This window comes from Indicator indicator, chromosome 34 (genome assembly GCF_027791375.1).
Source record: "Indicator indicator isolate 239-I01 chromosome 34, UM_Iind_1.1, whole genome shotgun sequence".
Classification (NCBI taxonomy): Eukaryota; Metazoa; Chordata; class Aves; order Piciformes; family Indicatoridae; genus Indicator; species Indicator indicator.
In genome coordinates this window covers 3,916,740-3,937,178 of record NC_072043.1, presented here as the reverse complement: position 1 = coordinate 3,937,178, position 20,439 = coordinate 3,916,740, and the positions used below count along the sequence as shown (strand labels likewise).

The following is a 20,439-nucleotide window of genomic DNA, read 5'->3' as shown; positions in this document are numbered from 1 at the left end:
GCTTTGAAGAAACACCCTCAATGAATCCTATAGTGCTGCTTTTCTTTTGCACTGGCCAGATGGAGACACCTTCAGCTGCCTTTACATCACAATTTGACTTCCCAGTGGAGAAAAGACGACTTTTTTTTTCCTTTCTCTCCTTGCCCTCACACCTTGCTTTATGGCATTTTCTCCTGAATTGAGAGAATACAATCATTAAGGTGGGAAAACACCTCTAAAATCAAGTCCAACCATCATTTTTCAGTCCTCAAATAATTATACTACCATCAAAGCTGTCTCACTTTAAAAAAAAAATATTGGACCATATGGCCAGACATTCTCTGGCCTCACCATAATGCAATTGTACTTAGCACATCTCTGTGAAGGGAGAAAATGCTTTTACCTCTATTTCATAGATGACAAGGAAGTGTCTGGAAGCTATGGACATGCTAATGGTTGAACAGAACATCTTAGAAAAGTTTGAATCTAAGCCTCCCAGCACCAAGAGCTCAGAAAAGGGCTCACAGCTTCTTTCTTAGGAACTTAAGGCAGCAAAGAGGAGGATTGGATCCACCAGATATTCTAGCGGGGTCATAGTAGCAATGAAGAGGTCCAGCAGAACTTTACATGATGTCTACTTCTGCACACCTACATTTGGGGAATCATTCCTGTCTTTTTAACTCTTTCTGTGCCTCTAGGCACATAGAAAATCTCCAGCCTTTACCAGAAACCCTGATGGAAAGCACACAGCCCTCTAACTTCAAAGTTATGGAATAATTTGCCTGTGACCCATCAGTTAATGTTTGGTTTAATCACCCCAGCAAATTTATGCCTTTTTATCATGTAGCCACAGATGTTTTTATTATCTGTAAGACTATCTAATCTTCTCAAGAGTCCTGCTGAGTTCTTCACCTCCCTGATAGCACCACTAACTCCATCTAAGTTAAAATTAACTTTCCAACCCACTTTTCATAGAATCATAGAATAGAATCATAGAATTGTTAGGGTTGGAAGGGACCTCAAGGATCAGCTAGTTCCAACCTCCCTGCCATGGGCAGGGACACTTCACACTAGATCAGGTTGCCCAGAGCCACATCCAGCCTGGCCTTAAAAATCTCCAAGGATGAGGCTTCACCTCCCTGGGCAACCTGTGCCAGTTTTACAGCACCCTCATGGTGTAAAACTTCTTCCTAACATACAATCTGAATCTACCCACTTCTAGTTTTGCTCCATTCCCCCAGTCCTATCACTACCTGACATCCTAAAAAGTCCCTCCCCAGCTTTCTTGGAGCCCCCTTCAGATACTGGAAGGTGACAATCAGGTCTCCTCAAAGCCTTCTCTTCTCCAGACTGAACAACCCCAACTCTTTCAGTCTGTCCTCATAGGAGAGATGCTCCAGCCCTCTGGCTCTTTGTCCTTCCCTTCCTTGCTTGCTCTCTCTGCTTGCCTTTCCCTGTTCTCTTTCCTTCACCTTTGCTGCTATTTATCCTGCCAGAAGATCTGGAGAAGCTCAGTCTGTCAGCGTGTCAGGGGCTGGGAGGAGTCAGGGCAGCACTTACTTTCCCTGAGGTAACTGAGGTGAGACAAGAGGACTTCTGTGTTGTAGAGGGAGGTGGTTCTGAGGAAGTCATCCTTGTTCATCTTGCAGAGCTCCTTGCCATCCATGTTCTGGAAGATGGTGGTGTCAATCTCCATCAATCCATACTCCTTTATAGCCCATTCCAGCCACTGGCGCACGTGGTCCTGGGTCCACAGCGTGGGATCTGGCAGGAAGAACACAAAGGATGGTAACAGCACATGGAACCCTCCAGCCTCTAGCACTCACTGCAGTGCCATCAAAGCATTAACCACTCTTTCCACAGCAAATGGATTGAATCTACTGATTCCAATGCAATTTGCCAGGGTGGACAAGTGCTGGCCTATAAGAGGACTCAGACTGATCACACTGACCCTCTGGCAGGGTGACTTCTCTTGACTCTCTCCCACCTGCCTGAATCTTATACCTGAGCTTGGGAAAAATATTAGTGATATTTGATTATTGCTTTTCTCCTTCTGGCAGAAAGCCTCCAAAAGCAAACTCATCCCTTTGAATCACACAGCATGATGGGGATTGGAAGGGACTTCTGGGGATCATCCAGGCCAATCCCACTCCTAAAGCAGGGTCACCTAGAGCAGCTTGCCCAGGATCACAATTTCCAGGTGAGTTTGGAATCTCTCCAAAGAAGGAGACTCCACAACCTCTCTGGGCAGCCTGCTTCAGGGCTCCAGTACCCTCACACCAAAGCAGTTTCTCCTTCTGTTTAGATGGAATTTCCTGGGTGCCAGTTTGTGCCTGATGCCCCTTGCCCTGTCACTGGACACCACTGAAAGGAGTCTGGCTCCATCCTCTTGCCTCCCACCCTTTAGCTTTTGCTGAGTATTGATCAGATCCCCTCTCAGGCTGCTCTTCTTCAGGCCAAACAGCCCCAGGGCTCTCAGCCTTTCCTCCTCACAGAGATGATCCAGGCCCCTCAGCATCTTTGCTGGACTCTCTCCAGCAGTTCTCTGGACACAATACTCCAGACTGAAAAAGGGGATGCCTGTCAGAGCTTCGTGCCTGCAGTGCTGCAGAATTACATCAGCTCTGGAGAAGTCACACCATCCTTCATAAGCACATGACAAAGTCCCAACAGATGGCGTTTGAAACTTGGAGTATTTAGGGTCAGCAAAGGGACTCTGAATAAAATAAATAAATAAATGAAGGAAAAGTCTCTTATTGCTTAACCAGAGCAGCTTGCCATGGATCTCTGAGTCACATCTGTGACAGGAGCACCGTTCTACCTCGGCTAGCCCTGTGAAACCAGCACAGCCCTTGGAGGGCAGTGCGGATTTTGTACTGTCTCATGCATCACTATCAACTGCCAGCAAAGCTCCAGCTGTGGAATCTTTATTACTGGTGGTGACGTAAGAGAGAGATTGAAGCCTGCTGGAGTTTCAGCCCCCATGCTGATGGTTTGCTGCATCAGGAGTTAAAAAAAGAAACCTTCCTTTGAGCTTCCAAAAGAGCGTTAGACCAGACGGGCCCAGCAAGAATTTGTGCCACGATACCACTCCTACAGAGTCATTTTCAGAGCATATCTGTGCCTTCAGATGTTTCCTGTGCAGCTTCTCCCCATGCATCCCAGCAGGAAACAGAAGCTGCAAATTCATGTTCTGTTGCAGCAAAGTCAAGCCTTAACTCTGAAGATGTTTGATCTGTCCATAAGGGCTGGGACATTCCTCTAAGCTCAACCTCATGTATCCCAGCAGGAAACAGAAGCTGCAAATTCATGTTCCATTGCAGCAAAGTCAAGCTTAAACTCTGGAGGTGTTTAACCTGTCCATCAGAGCTGGGACATTCCTCCTAAGCTCAGCCTCAAACACTTCAGGTCCTGTGGCAGCTGGGAAAAAGGACCTGAAACATGCAGCCGGTGCACAGCTGGGAGGTTGTGCTTTGGGGAGGGACAAGAAATGCCTCTGCCACACATTTTATGGTGGATCAAATAATGTGTGGGCTCAGGACTGGCTGTGCTGGGGCTGCAGGGATGCCTGGAGACAAAAGGTCAGGTAGTGGCTGTACCTGGTGCATTCCTGAGCTCCAGAATTACAGCGTGAAATGGAGAAGCAAGGCCAAGGGACGTGGAAATTGCAGCTGTGGTGTTCCCTCACTGAATTTCCACTTAAATCAAACTGCTTAAAGTTGAATCTTAAACATGGGTCTTACAACTCCATGCCTTTGCAAGTCTGTTTTGGGATAGAAAGACGGATTCCTGTTCAATTTTGGCACTAGCCAATTTAATTTCTGCTTTCTAAGCACTGGCAAAAGACTGTGAATGCTACAATGGAAGTATTCAAGGGAGGATCCTTGGGGGGTTCTAACTGAAAGAGTTGTTTGTCTTGAGCTTTGGGGGGAAAAAAAAATAAAAGCACAACATTTTGAGGGCTGAGTGAGTTTGTGGTCTTCCTTTAAACAAACACTTTTGAATTTCAGCTCTTCCTTGGGCAGATTTATCACCGTGAAAGACATTGAATGGCCTCTGAAAAAGGGCCCTTCTTGACACATGGCTTTGAGTTCATTATGATGACATTTGCAAGCCTAATGTGACATTATTCTCGCCTATCTTCGCCCTAAAGTGCTATAAATCTTTACTCTGGATTACATTAAGATTTCCAAATGCCTTTCTTGGACAAGTTTGGCTTCAGATGCAGAGATCTGGGATGAGGTTCATTATTGTCTTCCAAAGCCACTGTTATTTCACAAGTATCTCAGAGGTTTGACTTGTGGATGCTCATGGGGAGGGGAAAACAGTCTTTTTTTTTTTTTTTTTCTCCATTTTCTTTCAAAGAGAAGATTTAAAACCTTCTCTTCCACTGAAGGCATCAAAACTCATTTCCCCTGTTTCAGCAACAACACTAAGCTTTAGAATGGTTTGAGTTGGAAGAGACCTCAGAGATCATCCAGTTCCAACCCTCTGCCGTGAGCAGGGACACCTCCCAGCAGCCCAGGTTGCTCAAGGCTTCATCCAACCTGGCCTTGAACACCTCCAGGGAGGAGGCATCCACAACCTCCCTGGGCAACCTGTTCCAGTGTCTCCCCAGCCTCACTGGAAAGAATTTCTTCCTAATCTCCAGTCTAAATCTGCCCTCCTCAAGCTTCAATGAATTCCTTCTCATCCTATCACTCCAAACCCTTGCTAAAAGTCCCTTCCCAGCTTTCTTCTAGGCCTCTTTCAGGTACTGGAAGCCTAACCTTGGTCTTCAAGTATACATGAAGACCATAGTGAAGAGCAGAATAAACGTTCCCTTGACTATCTTTAGTAAAATAATGACAGTTGGTATCAGCTACACCTTTCTAGGCCTGTGTGTTGATGCTGCAAACATACCTGATGCTGTCACCAGCCTGCCCTCCGAGCAGATCCTAACAACAAGCAGTACTTTGAGATTTGCTGTCCAACTTTTATTTCCCTCCCCTCGCTATGTTCAGTTCAAGCCCTTCCTTTTCATCCCAAATGGCAAACAAATGCTTGGGAGCTGTCATCTGTTCATGGTCAAGTCACGAGCAGAACACAGAGCTAAATTCCATGAGTTCGATTCTTCCTGCCAACAGCTCATCTGCTTGAATCAGCTACAACCCTTGGTGAAACCCTCACAGCCCCAAGGTTAAAAGCTGTACCCCTTAAAATCAGTGGGGATTTGGGGGTGTAAAATGGACCAGGACTTGGCTCATGATGTCTCCATTAAGTTTACAAACACCATCCTGGGTTCCTGGGCTGGCAGGGAAAAGATTCCTTCTCATTCCAAGCTGCCTGCCTCCACAGCTCTCATCCTTGACTATCCCAAAGCCTCCTGCCAGCTTCAGCCTGCAGACGTGGATATCCCAGAGAAGCAGAACTGGGCAGGAATGTCTCTGTGGAGTGGTTTTTTGGAAGGCTCATGTAACATAGCTGCTGCAAAATAGACACTTTCTGGTTTTCTACTTCTAAGAAAGAAATGAAAACAAAATAGCTCATTTTGAATCAATATGACATAAAAGTGCATCTGGACCCTGCAGAGCATCAAGAGAGTTATAATTTGGGTCCACTTCATGCTTATTCTTGCCTGTGAACTGTGGCTCTTTGATCATAGCACACGTGTCCCAGGAAGCACTGCAGAGTCTCCTCTGACACATGCCAGGGGATGGATTTGGTTCAACACACCAACACAAGGCTCCATTCCACAGGAAAAAAAAAAAAAAACCAACAAAAAAAAAGAAGCCAAAATAAACCAGAAGCAGCATTAACTATCTATTTCTTACTCTTGGGGCACAGGAAATCCCCACTAGCCCAAAACTTTGATATTTTCCTACTCTTGTTGTAGTTTATGGCTCAGAGTGGCTAAACAAAGCCTCATCTGCTCAGCTTGGACGTTGAAGACAGAGGAAGGAAAGGTGAGAGAGCAAGTTAGGGGTGATGGTACCTGCTGGGACAATGACTCTCCTCTCATTGGTGGTCATGTTGGGAGGAGGTCCATTCTTCTCATCCATGTAGGTGCTGTAACTCATGGGGTTGGACTCTGTCCCTGCTCCGACGAGTTTGCTGCATTTGTTCACGCTACAGTCTACAGGGGACTCCCTGAAAACAGGAAAGGAAAGAGGTGAACTTCTCATTGTCAGGAACCTTTCAGACCTGATGCAGCATGAGGGAGGTTTGGCTTGCAGAAATGGAGAGGGTCCCAATGGTGGAAAGTTAAGGGGAGTTTCTTCACAGGCCATTCCTGGCATGTCACATGAATCACACTGCCACAGTCTCACAGTATATCAGAGGTCATCAGGTCCAACCCCCCTGCCAGAGCAGGATCACTAAGGGTAGCCTGCACAGGAATGCATCCAGGTGGGTTTGGAAAGTCTCCAAAGGAGACTCCACAACCCCTCTGGGGAGCCTGTTCCAGGGCTCTGTCACCCTCACCCTCTGTAAAGAAGTTTCTCCTCATGTTGAGCTGAAATCTTCTCTGTTCAAGTTTGAACCCATTGTTCCTTGTCTTATCACTGTGAACCACCAAAAATAGCCTGGCCCCCTCCACTTGACACCCACCCCTCAGATATTAATACACATTGATGAAATCCCCTCTCAGCCTTCTCTTCTCCAGACTAAACAGCCCCAGGGCTCTCAGTCTCTCTTCACAGGGGAGATGCTCAAGTCCCCTAAGCATCCTCCTATGTCGCAATGTGGTCTGTGAACCACGAGTCTCATGGAATGGATGTCTGATAATGAAACCAGTTGGAGCAAAGAGTTAACCCAGCACTTGCAGGCCATCACTAAACCATGTCCCTCAGCACAACATCTACATGGCTTTGAAACCCCAGCAGGGATGGGGACTCCACCACTGCTCTGGGCAGGCTGTTCCAGGCTTTGTCAACCCTTTTTAGGGAAGAAACTGTTCCTCGTGTCCAATCTAAACCTCCCCTGGAAACTTGAGGCCATTTCCTCTCATCCCATCAAACATTGCTAGGGAGAAGAGACCAACCCCCAATCTCACTCCAGCCTCCTTTCAGGGAGGTGTAGAAAGCAATGAGGTCTCCCCTCAGCCTCCTTTTCTCCAGGCTCAACAAACCCAGCTCCCCCAGATGCTACTCACAATTCTTGTGCTCTAAATGTAACTAATTTTCTCTTCTTCTTAGCAGTCCCAGGCTTGTCTGCTTCTTGGATATGAAATCTAGAAATCTTAAGTGCCTTAGGCATGAGTCAAGAACTTCAGACCACAGAAACTGTGTGAAAAAATGCTCTGGCTCCAGTTTTACTTCTGAGTTGATGGAGTGATGAGGAGGGAACATTAGCAACTCAGGTGGCACTGTGCTGAGACCTGGACTACACACAAACCCTTGGCAAGCAGTAGGCTTTCTCTGTCCTGCTCTGAGAGAATTATGAGCCTCCAAACCACAGATAGCAAGCACAGGTTTTGTTTTTCTCCAGCTGTTGTAGCAACTCAAGCTTTTTGCTCTGGAGATCACTTAAAATATTAATCCACAGCCTGCCACAGGCACAGGGCACAGCACAGCCTTCAAGAACACACCAGAGAAGGGCATCCTTATTGCCCTCACCTTTACATCATCCCAGGATTCCAGCATGGGTTGGAAGTGACCTCTGGAGATCCAGTCCAACCCCACTCCTAAAACCAGGTCACCAACAGCAGGTTGTCCTGGATCACAGTCTCCAAGTGTGTTTGGAATCTCCCCAGAGAAGACTATGCCACAACCTCATTGGGCAGCGTGCTCCAGGGCTCCAGTACCCTCACAGCAAAGTTTCTCCTCCTGTTCAGATGGAACCTCCTTGGTTCCAGTTTGTGCCCATTGCCCCTTGTCCTTTTGCACCACTGTAAAGAGTCTGTCCCCATCCCCTTGCCTCTCAGCACTCTAGCTCTTGCTGAGCATTGAGAAGATCTCCTTTGAGCCTGCTCTTCTCCAGGCTCAACAGTCCCAGCTCTCAGCCTTTCCTTCTCACAGAGATGCTCCAGGCCCCTCAGCATCTTTGTTGGATTCTCCCCACTGGTTCCCTGTCTGTCTTGAACTGGGGAGCCCAGAACTGGACAGAGTTTCCCAGGTGTGGCACATTAGGACAGAGCAGAGAAGGAGGACAACGTCCCTTGACCTGCTGGTCACACTCTTTGTACCCCTTAGGAGACCATTGGCCTTCTTGGCCACGAGGACACATTGCTGGCTCATGGTGACCTCTTTGGCTACTTGCAGTGAACTTACAAGGGTGCAGTAATGCAGCCTCCAAGCACAGCCAGCTCAGAGCTCGAATCCAGTGCAGTCTAGTCCAAGGCTTTAATCACACAACCATCCTTCTTCCCTGCCAGAAGCAACACAGCCTGGGAGGAAACCATTTGCTGAAGGGTGAGAGCTATGACAGTGCACCACCAAATCCCACCCTCTGCGTTCAGCTGGCAAGCCTTCCCAGTTTGGACACTAAACAAATTTGTTTCTTAATCCGAACGGTGGAGGGGGAGGGAGAAATTACTGAAGTTCAGTTATCATGGCTGGGAGATAAATGCTCCACCGAGATCTTGGAAGGCAGATGGTAATTTTTTCCTCATGTCTTGCTGAGGGAACGTTGCTTGAAAATGGAAATAAGATGTATAAGTTACACATGTTCGAATTTAAGGTTTTACTATTTTGCCTACTGTTTTTCCAGGCAGGGAACCAAAATCCACCCTCAGAGAGGCAAACTGCTGAAGGTTTCATGTCCCCGTGGCAGGCAGGGCAGAGCCTGAGCTGGGACAGCAGAGTTTTCACAGGGATCATTCCTAGCTCTCTGGTGAAAGCCTCTGTGTCAGGTGTTAAACGCTGCCTGTTCTGCCAGAGAAAAAGCCCTGAGGCAAGCACAAAGGATCTTATTCTGTCCTGAGGGACAGGCTGTCCTGAGAAGACTTGGTGAAATGGCAAGAGCATCCTTGCTTCAAGGTGTCCAGGCTGCTCAGCTGAGTGCTCACTGGCCCTGGGAAGTGGCTGACCTCCTCACTCGGACACCAGGTGCTGACTTTAAGTGGTGAGGACAGCTGCACAATCCCCACAGGTGGATTTCCATCTTTGGGGGGAAGTTCTCCCTCCTCCAAGCACAACAGTCAAATCTGCTTGGCATTCCCTGCACTCAGCATGTCCCAGGGGCTAGCAGTGTTGGCACAACTTCCTGCCTCCTAAGGGGCTCACTGTCGCCTCTCTGCCCTGCCATTGAGGTTCCCTGGTAAACAAAAAACCAGAGCTGAGATAAACACTGTGATCATAGAGTCACAGATTGGGTTGGAATGACCTTTAAAGCTCATCTAGTCCTACCTACCCTTCATGAACAGGGACATCTTCACGTTGCTCAGAGCCTCAGAAAACCTGACCTGGAATGGTTTCAGGAGTGAAGCATCTCCCACCTCTCTGGGCAACATTGGCCAGGGTCTCATCAACCTCATTGCATATGTTTCTTCCTTCTATCCAGTCTAAAACTGCCTCTTCCAGTTTCAAACCCTCACTCCTTGTCCTGTCACAACAGACCTTGCTAAAAAGACTGTCCCCATCTTTCATATAAACCTTTTTTATAGGCTTCTCACCCCCCAGTATGTGATAAACCAGCTCCTTGTGTACTGCTCATGTGGAACTAGAAGCTATATCCAGGCTCTCAGATAAAGATGGCTCCTAAGCCCCTTATCTGCCCAGGAGCATACATGCTTTCTACTGGCATGAGATGACACCCATGAGGAGACCACAGAGCCCTTGGCTGTCTCTGCTCTCTCTGCTAAACACTGTGCACATTCACATGACCGATACAGCCAGCTACCAAAATAGCTCCAGCACCAAGATATCTCCTCAGTGGTTTTGTGATGATTTTTCACTTTGCAGACTCTTGGCTTGGCAGTTAGGTTCCCTGCCTGCCCTCTGCTTTGCTCTCTTTGTCCCAGAAGCCAAAACCAGACAGCCAAGTATCAGAGACACCCCTGAGTGTGCCCTCACCAACCACTGACTTGCCACTGTGGGATCAGAAGCCACTCTGTTAATGCTAGAGGACATTAAACATGCTCCATGTACCTGATGGTTGTGTCCATGTGGCTCTACAGATGCCTTCCCTCCCTCTGTGGAAGTTTTCAGGGTGGTTGGATCCAGAGCTAACCCCAGTGGAAATCTGATAGCAGGAGCACAGACCTCACTGGGAATAGAGTTACCAGAATTTAACTGGGCAGGAGATTGAGCTGTGCTTCTGAAAAATGCCCTGAAATCTTCAGTGGCAGCAAGTGGAGAGATCATTAAGGCATAGAAGGGGACCAGGGGATGGTTTGGGTTAAGGGACCTTTGAAGATCATCTAGTCCAAATCTCCTGCAGTCAGCAGGGATGTCTGTAGCTAGAGCAGGTTGCTCAGAGCCCCAAAGAACCTGGCCTGCAATGGTCCCAGGGATGGGACAACTTCCACCTCTTTGGGCAACCTGGGCCAGGGTCTCACCACTGTCACTGTCAAAATTTCTTCTTTAGATCTCGTTTAAATCTGCCTCTTTTAGTTCCAAACCATTACCTCTTGTCATTCCACAACCAGCCCTGCTAAAAAGTCTGTCCCCAGAGTTTTCTAAGTCCTGAAAGGCCACCAGAAGGTCTCCCCAGAGCCTTTTCTTCTCCAGGCTGAACATCCCCTACTCTCCCAGCTTGTCCTCACAGCAGAGAATTTCCAGCCCTCAGATCCTTACTTCTGTGTTCTCTGTAACCCAGTCCAGATCCAAATGGAGCCCCTCACTGGGAAATGAGACAGACTCAGCCAGACTGAACCATCTTTGCACCTCCTGAACCATGCCTGTTCGCAGCTCCATGACCCTTCTACTCCAGCCTAAGATGAGAGATCTAACAGTGTCCCAGCAGAAGGTAGAGGTAGCTATGAGCAAGACAAAAGAAGAATTCAGTGTGGGGAACAAGTCCAGTGTCAGGAGGGAGCTGTGAGCCATGAACAGTGTGCTCATTGAAGGAGCTCCTTTCTTAGTCCAGGAGTCACCCACAAACAGCCCTGGATCTATACAAAGGTTTCCTCATTATCTGGACTGGTTTATGTGAGGAGATTTCAGATGCCAGATTAATCCTTGGCTTTTCACAGAGCCTTCAGCCTTTCAGACTGCTGGACTCACTCAGGTTCTGGGCAGAAAAGGTCGTGGATCTAGCAAGGTACTGGATACAGGCTGCTTTCAGAAGATCTCCTCACTGTGGCAGCGACAGAAGCCAAGGAATATGAAGCTGTACTCATTCCCACTGCCTCTCCAAAGACTCTTCGTTCCAGCAGCTCCAGGAGCAGTCTCTGGGGATGCCAAGAGCTTGGTTTATGCTAGACTGGCCAAAATGGACAAGCAGCTAGCCTGGCATTGACTAATAAGCTCTCTGTACAGCTCCAGCCTGCGTTCCAGGTACCTGGAAATAAAGCAATTACTGTCCCAGGGCCTCTGTCTAGGAATCACCTTTGGCTGTCATTGGAAAGAGCAAAATGAGGGATTTCAGTGCTTTCTGAGCCTGACTTAGCTGTGCTCAGTGGGATATTTTCTCCTTCCTATCCATATCTTCCTGCCCTTATATATTCCTCCTTTTTTCCCTGTCTCTGTTTGCCCCTTTTTGGTCTAAATCCCCATTGAGTCATCTCGGTTTTAATCTTTACACTTGAAATGAGATATAATTAATATTTCTTTTTGCTCAGTGAAGGATCTAAGAACAGAGTGTGAGTGAACAGGGAATGAACAGAGACATCAGGGGAGAATCATTGCTCCTCCACCTAAGTGGACTTGAACCCTGCTCTCAGCAGTGCCTCAGGAGGAGGTTCACACTGGAAAGGAGTGTAGAAGGCTAAGAGAGGTGTAAAAAGGCTGGGAAAAGACACACAGGTTACAAAGCTCCAACTGCATGAGGAAAGCAGAGAAGCTCAGCAGGCTCTAGGAGAATTGTGTTTACCACATACAGGTAAAAGTAAATAGTAGCTGGGACTAGACCACAGCAGCAAATCCCACTAGAGGGCTCACATGCTTCTAAAAGGGGATTTTTATTCTTCTAGGCATCATAGATAGTCCCTTTGTTTTGTTTTGAGAGTATTATTGTGGCATTTAAATGTTCTGAGTTCCCTGAGCCTTAGATTATTTCAGTATTCTGTGGGAAGAGAATGTCCCCAAAGCAACTGCAAGGCACTGACTTCATTATTTATACATCCAGTCCCTTGAATGGATGTAAAATGAGATTAAAGGTGCACAGAGCATCTTCCAGGACACCCATGGAAGAGCTGGGCTTTGCTGGTTTTTTGTGTGCAGAAGGACAGTGCTCCAAATTCAAGACCACAAATAAGATCATTTCCCTTTGCCAAAGCCTAAGGGGGTGTAAGAAACGCAGAAGGCTTTGATTTTTGTCTGTTGGATTTTAACTGCCCTTTGCTTGGTCCAAAAATGAGTAACACTGGGGATGGCTCTGAACAAGCAGCTGCCTGTGAAGACAAGGAGAGATTTTGAGGCCATGTACTGTGGCCAGCTCTGATAATCATAGGATCATAAAACCTTTGAATGGATTAGGTTGGAAGGGACCTTTAAAGGTCGTTTACTCTAAGCCCCTGGCAGTAAGCAAGGATATCTCCAACTAGCTCAGGTTGCTCAGAGGCCCATCAAGCCATGTCTCCAGGGATGGGTCCTTCACCACCTCCCCAGCAACCTGTTCAGGTGTTTCACCAACTTGGAGGGCTTTGCAAAACAGCCTTGGAGAGATTCTGCAAGACTCCTTCTCCAACCCTGCTGAGGGCCAAACCAACTCTTAGAATCATAGAATTATGGAGTCATAGAATCATGGAACCATTAAGGTTGGAAAAGACCTCTAAGATCATCAAGTCAACTCATCAACCCAACACTACCATGCTCACTAAACCACGTTCCAAAGTTCTAAAACATGGTTTACACATGTTTTAGACACCTCCAGGGATGGTGACTCCACCACTTCCCTGCACAGCTTGTGTCAACCACACAGCTGCTAAAAGGAGAAGAAAAGCTGGACACTGTCCCTTGCTGTCACCCAGCTCCCTTCACTGTCACTTTTCCTTCAGCTTTGTCACTCCCTAGAGTACATAAGCCACCCTCCCACCAAGCACCCAGCACTTCAAGCCCAGGTGAAGCAGAGTATGAAAGCTGTTCCCTGAATAAAGGCAGCTGGACTACGGCAGGAGTGTGCTTGAAAAACAAGGGAGAGAAGGAGAGGCAGGGAGGGAGGCAGGGAGGGAGGCAGGGAGGGAGGCAGGGAGGGAGGCAGGGAGGGAGGCAGGGAGGGGGAAGAGGGTTTGTTATTCAACCCACACTGAATTTGTATTGGTTTGCTGCTCAGATCAGGTGTCTGTTTTGCCAGGCAGCTGATGGGCAGAGGAACAGGCAAGTGGAGTGGCCCAACATCTAACAATGAGCTGTGATGGACATGTGGGGAAAGGGCACATTTTTAGCCATGAAGAGGAGAAGATGGGTAAGTCAGGTGAATGCTGTCAGTTCTTGGGTGGATTGGAGGTCTTGTGCTAACAAGGTGTCAAAGGCAAGGCTGGAAGACATCTCCAAAACAGAATTTTCTTTCTTCCTAACAGGGTGGGAAGTCATTACCCCTCTTTTAGAGGGACAATCTGTTTCTGACTAAGAACCTTGTCATCTTCAGCGAGCCCATAAAGGAGGATTTCCTTTCTGCCCAGAACAACCACACTTCTGGAGGGCCTTTCTCCACGGGGATCTGAGCCCTCACAGTTACCAAATCAGTTTGTCAGAGCAGTGTTGTTTCCTCTTTTTTTTTTTTTCTGAGGAGATGAGGAAACTGGAACACAAAGATCACACCAGAAGGACAACCCCATCCATCCCTTTCATTCCCAAGTACATGCAACACATACAACGAGAACACTACATTGACTTCTGGAGGTACAAGTACCCACACCTGCAGAATCTGCACAGATCATGTGCTTGAAGGACCTGAAAAGCACAAATTTCTGCTGCCTGTGGTAGCTCAGCAGATGTGACAGGACCACTTGTTCCCTCAGCCCTCCAAAATTTGTTTGAGTGAGACAGACAAGTAGTATGATGAGAGGAAAGTGTGTGTTGGTCTGATGATGGGTGTGAGCCCCTGATGCTTCCCCACATGGCCTCACAGCCTTGCTGCCTGTGCCATGGGTGAGGTTGGTTCTGCCACCTTGTTTCTCATCACTGGAGAGGTCAGATCTGCACAGCACCATGTCCAAACCCCACTCTTCATCACACTCTTGAACCCTGGGTGCTAAAGGTAGACTTCCTGACTACCAAACCCCCCAACTTGCTGGTACTTTCAAGATCTATCCTTTTGCTTCTGTTACCCAGAAATGACCTTTTTCAGGAAATAACTGATTTTCCCATGTTTCACCCTCAGTCCTGAGACTGGAAACACTGGTGCAAAAATCCACATAGCTCTCATGAAATCCAGAAATGATACTAAGGTACAACCAAGGCAAGATCAAACCCAGCCTACAAATGATTCCCATCAAAGACCAACTGACGCAGAGCCCTTTATCTTAGAGTGAAATCAGCATCTACTGTACACTTACAAGGAAAAAAAACCACGCTGCTGTTTGAAGCCTTCAACACCAGCAGCTCACTAGAGAGGCCTGAAAGTGTGAGGCTGCTTTCTGTTTCATGCTCTGCACTTTGCTGGCTTCTCAGAAACCAGGAAAACAGGCTGGTAGAGAAGCTCTGAACTAACCTTGAAGGAAAGGACTCCTTCATTGCTTAACTGCTCTGCATTAACGTCATACAAATGCTAGAGGTGTTTGTGGACTACTCCAGAAGATTTCATCCAGGAAGGTGAATTGTTTCCAGGGGCAGGCTTCTTACCTCCTTGGCTAACAGACATACAAGGTGTAAAATAAGCAATGTTCCTTCGATGGTCCCACTGCTCAGATCTGCTCCTGAACTCTCTTGTGCACCACTGGTCACACATACTCATACAAAAGCCTTTTGCTTTGTTACAGGATCCCAGCATGGTGGGAGTTGGAAGTGACCTCTGGAGATCATCCAATCCAACCCCACTCCTAAAATCAGGTCACCCACAGCAGGTTGCTCAGGATCATTATGTGGGTTTGGAATCTCTCCAGAGAAGGAGACTCCACAACCTGCTCCAGGGTTCCAGCACCCTCACACCAAAGAAGTTTCTCCTTCTGTTCAGATGGAACCCCTTGGGTTCCAGTTTGTGCCCAATGCCCCTTGTCCTGTCCCTGGGCATCACTGATAAGAGTCTGGCCCCAGCCTCTTGCCCTCCACCCTTTAGCTCTTGCTGAGCATTGAGAAGATTTCATCTTGGGCTGCTCTTCTCCAGGCCAGGAGAAGAGAGAGGGCTCTCAGCCTTTCCTCCTTACAGAGATGCTCCAGGCCCCTCATCATCATTGATGGTCTCTTTCCAGTAGTTCCCTGTGTTTCTTGAACTGGGGAGCCCAGAACTGGACACAGGACTGCAGATGCAGCCTCACCAAGGCAGAGTCCAGGGCACCTCATAGGCTGCCATAGACGACCTCACAACCAACTCCCTCTTCAGGAACCTCTTGAACCATGGCATATTTTTGGGATGCAGAACCAAGGGGTGAGATGTGCCATTTACCACAGGGTCTGCAGCAAGAACTCTGTCCTGGCAGCCTCCTGGCCCAATGTTTGTGGAGCCTGGTAGAGACACCTGCTGCAGAACTGTGAGAACAAGAGCCTCAGGCCATTAAATAATGACAAATTCAGCAGGGGCAGGTCCTGCACAAAGTGAGGAGTTTGTTGATGTGCAGGACAAGAGCACAGATGGGCAATCAGCACTTTGCTTTCACTTAAGGTACAACAGACACGGACAGGGTCTTGCCTTACCTTGAGCCATTCATGTGGTCATACTCCCTTTTGACATTGACCCGGACAGGTTGGTTAATCCATTCCTGCTGAGGAGGCAAAGGGTTGATTTTGTGTGGTTGGCCATAGTCAGGGTTCCCTGAGGCTGTCATGTCTGCCTTGGGGAGGTGAGTGGCAGCGCCGTACGTGGAGTCAAAGAGGGACTGGTCGTCGCTCACCACCGACAGAGCCTCCTGAGGAGAAAAAAACCCCAAGTGTTCAGAGTCATGACTAAACCAGCAACTCCATTCTTAGTCTCTCTTTGAGCTGGTGAGCACCTGCAAAGGCCCCACAGCTGCCCAGGGCTGTCTGAAATTGCCATCTGTGTGGATTGCAGGTTGAATCAGGTTCTTTGGGGTCCATCAACCCGTATGCAAAACCAGCGGGTTGCTCTGGGTGGGGCTGGAGTTAAGCTTCACTTCACTTCACTTCTGCAAACAGCAAAGTGGCTGCTGGATGCTATGTCATCCTCATTGCCCAGCTTCATCTGCAGTCTCACACAGTTACCTGCCCACAGTCACAGAATGCTGGCATGGTGGGAACTGGGAGGGACCTCTGAAGATCATCCAGTCCAAACCTACTCCTAAAGCAGAGTCACCACAGCAGGTTGCCCAGGACCAAAATGGCCATGTGGGAATCTCTCCAGAAAAAGAGGCTCCACAACTTCTCTGGGCAGTCTGCTCCAGGGCTCTGGAACCTTCACAGTAAAGAATTTTTTCCCCCTGTTCAGGTAGAACCTCTTGAGTTCCAGTTTGTGCCCACTGCCCCTTGTCTTATCACTTGGCACCACTGAGAAGAGTCTGGCCCCATCCTCTTGCCTCCTGAGGGCCCTTTAGCTCTTGTCCCAGCTCAACTTCCCCAGGTCTCTCTCCCTCAAGAGAGATGTGGAGTGTGTAACACTTCTGGAGTGTCACTTGAAGGTCTCCACACCTCCCTGCAGAAGGTTTTGTGTGCTGTTTATATTTTGAGGTTACTGGTGAAGGAGAAGCAGTCAGTGCAGGTCAGAGTAATGGGTGTTAGTGGTGGGATGAAAAATGCATTACTTTACACTTTTTGTTTGTTTTGTGGGAAGTGCAAGGCTGATGAGTTACCAAACTCTGCATTTCTAGAAATGCTTAAAAACAGGAAATTGTCATCCTTTGGGTTTTGGGTTGGTTGGTTGTTTTTTTTTTTTTTTCCCCCCCTGCTAAACCTCCAAATGTTGACAAAAGGTTTGGACTATCAATCTGCTTGTGTGGATGTGCCTGAGGTCTCTAAATGAAACCTGTGACAGGCACCTAAAAGCTTTGGCACAGCCCTGCCTTATTCAAAGTGCATGGAATCATTAAGGCTGGAAGAGACCTCTGAGATCATCAAGCCCACCCATCAAGCCACCACCACCATGGAGACTAAGCCATGTCCCACAGTGCCATAGCTACACAGTCTTTGAACACCTCCAGGGGTAGTCAGTCCACCACCTCTCTGGGTAATCAGTCCACCACCTCCCTGGGTAATCAGTCCACCACCTCCCTGGGCAGCTTCTTCCAAGGCCTGACCACTCTTGCAGGAAATAAATTGTTCCTCATGTCCAACTTAAACCTCCTCTGGTGCAACCCTGAGGTGATTTCCTCTCTTAGTGTTTGTTCCTTGAGAGAAAAAACCAACCCCCACCTCACTCCAGCCTCCTTTCAGAGAGTAGTAGAGAGCCAGAAGGTCTTCTCTCAGTTTCCTTTTCTCCAGGCTCAACAACCTCAGTTCCCTCAGCTGCTCCTCACCAGACCTGTTCTCCAGACCCTTCACCAGCTTCATTGCCCTTCTCTGGACCTGCTCCAGCAACTGACAAGGTCTGTGTGTTCCTTGTGCAGCTGAGTTAACCACACACAACACAGCTGCCATTATGTCTGGCAAGGTAGAAAGTGCACCAGGAGCCTCCCAAACTGAAAGCTTCTATTACTTCAATATGATTTAGTGGAGCAGACCTCCAAAAAACAAAAGCAGAGGCAGACTCACCTACTCTGTGGAGCATTCCAAAGACCCTAAATATTGCTCTGAGTGCAGCAGGGGGTTGCTGATGAACGTTCAGACACTCTTTGCTTTGGAAGCTGGTGTGTTGCTAACCTCCCAGCACTCAGAATTCACAGGACAGAGTCCAGATCATGAGCTGTTAAAAACAATAAATTCTCTCTCCCTTCTCCCTGCCCTTGCAACCATTTCTGAGGTTAGCTTTGCAAATTCTTCCACAACCAGGAAGGGAAACAGAAGTTCTGAAAGCTCAAAAGAAGTGCAGCTGCTGGAATCCTCGAATTACAGGAGAGTCTGAGCACGAATCAGATGTTACCAGGCTGGTGAAATCATCACCAAAAATGTCACTAGTTGGACTCTACTGAGAATCCTTCTCAGCTTGAAATGGACCCACTCAGAAAGAGCCAGGTCAGGGCTCAGCCATTTCTATCTCAGATCCTCTAACAAAACCCAAACCTGAGCAGCCCTCAATTCAAGCAGGCCTGGCTAAGCTTGAATTCAGAGGAACCCTCAAACATCTGCCTATGTCCTGCTGAAGTAACAGCTAGGACAAGAGATGGCTACTGCCTTGAAACAACAAAAATGAGATCTTCTACCTCACACTGGCCAGAAGCTGAGAGTTGGAAGGAGTTCAGACTGTGGTCAATCTTTCCACCAGCTCTTTCTTGGTGGATACACAACCTTCGCTTTTTCTGCTTGAATTAGAGTAGGTCAGGGAGCGGAAGGTGCCCCTCTGAAGAACTTCTTGTGATGCAATCCTGCACGATCACAGCCTTGTGTCAGAAACTCCTTAAAGGAACTGAGACTATCTCCAGGCTATAGAAAGGTACAAGAACAAGAGTTCTGGTGACAGCTCTTCAAAGAGGAAAAGCCCTTCCATCAGAGGTAAGGATGTAGTGACTTGCTGCTTCCCCCATTCACTGAAGTCAGGATGTCAAGCAGGGCTTCCTAAATCACACATCTTCTGCAAGTCTCTGCTTCCTCTCAGTACAAAACCTATGGGGTTCTGTGGTGCTGAGGGACATGGTTTAGCACCAGACTTGGTAGTGTTGGCTTCATGGTCGGACTTTTAGGACTTATAGGACTTTTGAAACTGAAACGATTTGATGATTCTGTGATTATGGCAGGAAGTGGTAGGAGAACCCCCAATATCTGACTTACAACTCTGTAAACCAGTCTCAGCTATGCACCTCACTGGTCAGAGACAAGAAAACCATGGCCACAGCAAACTGATGATATTGCATCTGAAAATACTTGGGTTTGCAGATTGCCAGTCTGCAAACACAGACAAAGTTAGGACTTTTTTTTTCTTTACAGAATCAAAGAATGGTTTGGGTTGGAAGGGACCTTAAATATCATCCAGTTCCAACCACCCTGCCAATGATTAGGGACACCTCCTGCTAGACCAGGTTGGTGAATGTCTCATCCAACCTGGACTGGAACACTTCTGGGCTTGGAACGTCCACAGCTTCTTCAGGCAATCTGTCCCAGTGCCTTGCTATGGGAGAAACAATATCTGGGAAAATGCTTTTTCTATCTACAGCCATTTTGCTTCTGAAGAAAGGTTCTGATGGAGAAAAATAAATAAATTGGAAAGCAGAGATCTTCCTGGCTTAACCCATCAATAAAAACCTCCAAGAATCCACCCTAAAGAACAGCCCTAGCCTAGGATCAATGCTTAGGGCTGCATCCAAGTGCAGTTATCTTTACACACACAGCCAAGTGCATGCTTATCTCTGATAAACCAAATATCTGATGGAGAAGCCTGGCTCCTCAGATAAAGATCTTCCTTGAAAGACAAAGAGGCTGCTAGGTGCTGCCTACAGCACCAACTGGTCTGACTGGGAGCATGCTAATCCCACAGGCAGGCAGCAGTTGCACCCGGGAGCTCTGCATTTTGCTGCTTGAATGAGTTCAGCCTGCAAACCTCTACTGCCCTGCACACACACACACAGAGGAAAAGAAATTCAAATGTGATGGCTGCCATCACAGCAGGCTCAAGGAGTTGCTCAAGCAGGGATCATCTGAGCTAACCCCCTGAGTTAGTCACAGCCACAAGAGCTGCAGGCTGAAGGCTCTGGGGGAACTGAAGCAGCACAGAGCAGATCATGCAGAGATAGCAGCTTGTAACACCTGCTTGCCACCCCGGGGGGGTGTGCATGCAAATTGCAAACCAGTGGTGCTGGCTGAATGCAAGGGAAGTTGGGTGGCACCTTGCCAAGCCCTGCTACAACCAGCTTCGTTGTGGTGTGAACTTCTACAGCTCCAGAGAAACCAAAAAGGGGCAGCAAGTTGGCTAGCCTTCAGCTGGTGGGCCAGAGTATGGTGACCACTTGTCCTAGCAGTGAGGGCTAACTGGGACTTGGTTTAACTCTCTTGGGAGAGGCCTGGGCTCTGCTGGCCCTGCCAGAGTTTCAGACTACAGACCTAGGTGGGGATGTGTACAACCATCTCTCTACTCACTATCAGGGCTCTGCTTGGTTAGCTTCAGTTTCGAAGGACTAGTCTGCTCAGGAGGTGTTTGGCTTCAGCTCTGGCCAAGAAAGAGATCTAGACTGAGTACCAAAAG

At 47.9% G+C, this 20,439-nt stretch overlaps 1 protein-coding gene across 1 annotated transcript in view; it reads right to left on the bottom strand.

The window, feature by feature from the left end:
- Positions 1 to 20,439, bottom strand: part of FLI1 (Fli-1 proto-oncogene, ETS transcription factor) — an 80,605-nt gene that overhangs the window by 25,991 nt on the left and 34,175 nt on the right. Inside the window, exons 2-4 of the mRNA XM_054395509.1 lie at positions 15,852 to 16,063; positions 5,954 to 6,108; positions 1,540 to 1,743 (exon numbers count right to left, since the gene is read on the bottom strand). Of these exons, the coding sequence (XP_054251484.1) occupies positions 1,540 to 1,743; positions 5,954 to 6,108; positions 15,852 to 16,063 (571 nt within the window). The remainder of the gene's footprint in view (positions 1 to 1,539; positions 1,744 to 5,953; positions 6,109 to 15,851; positions 16,064 to 20,439) is intronic.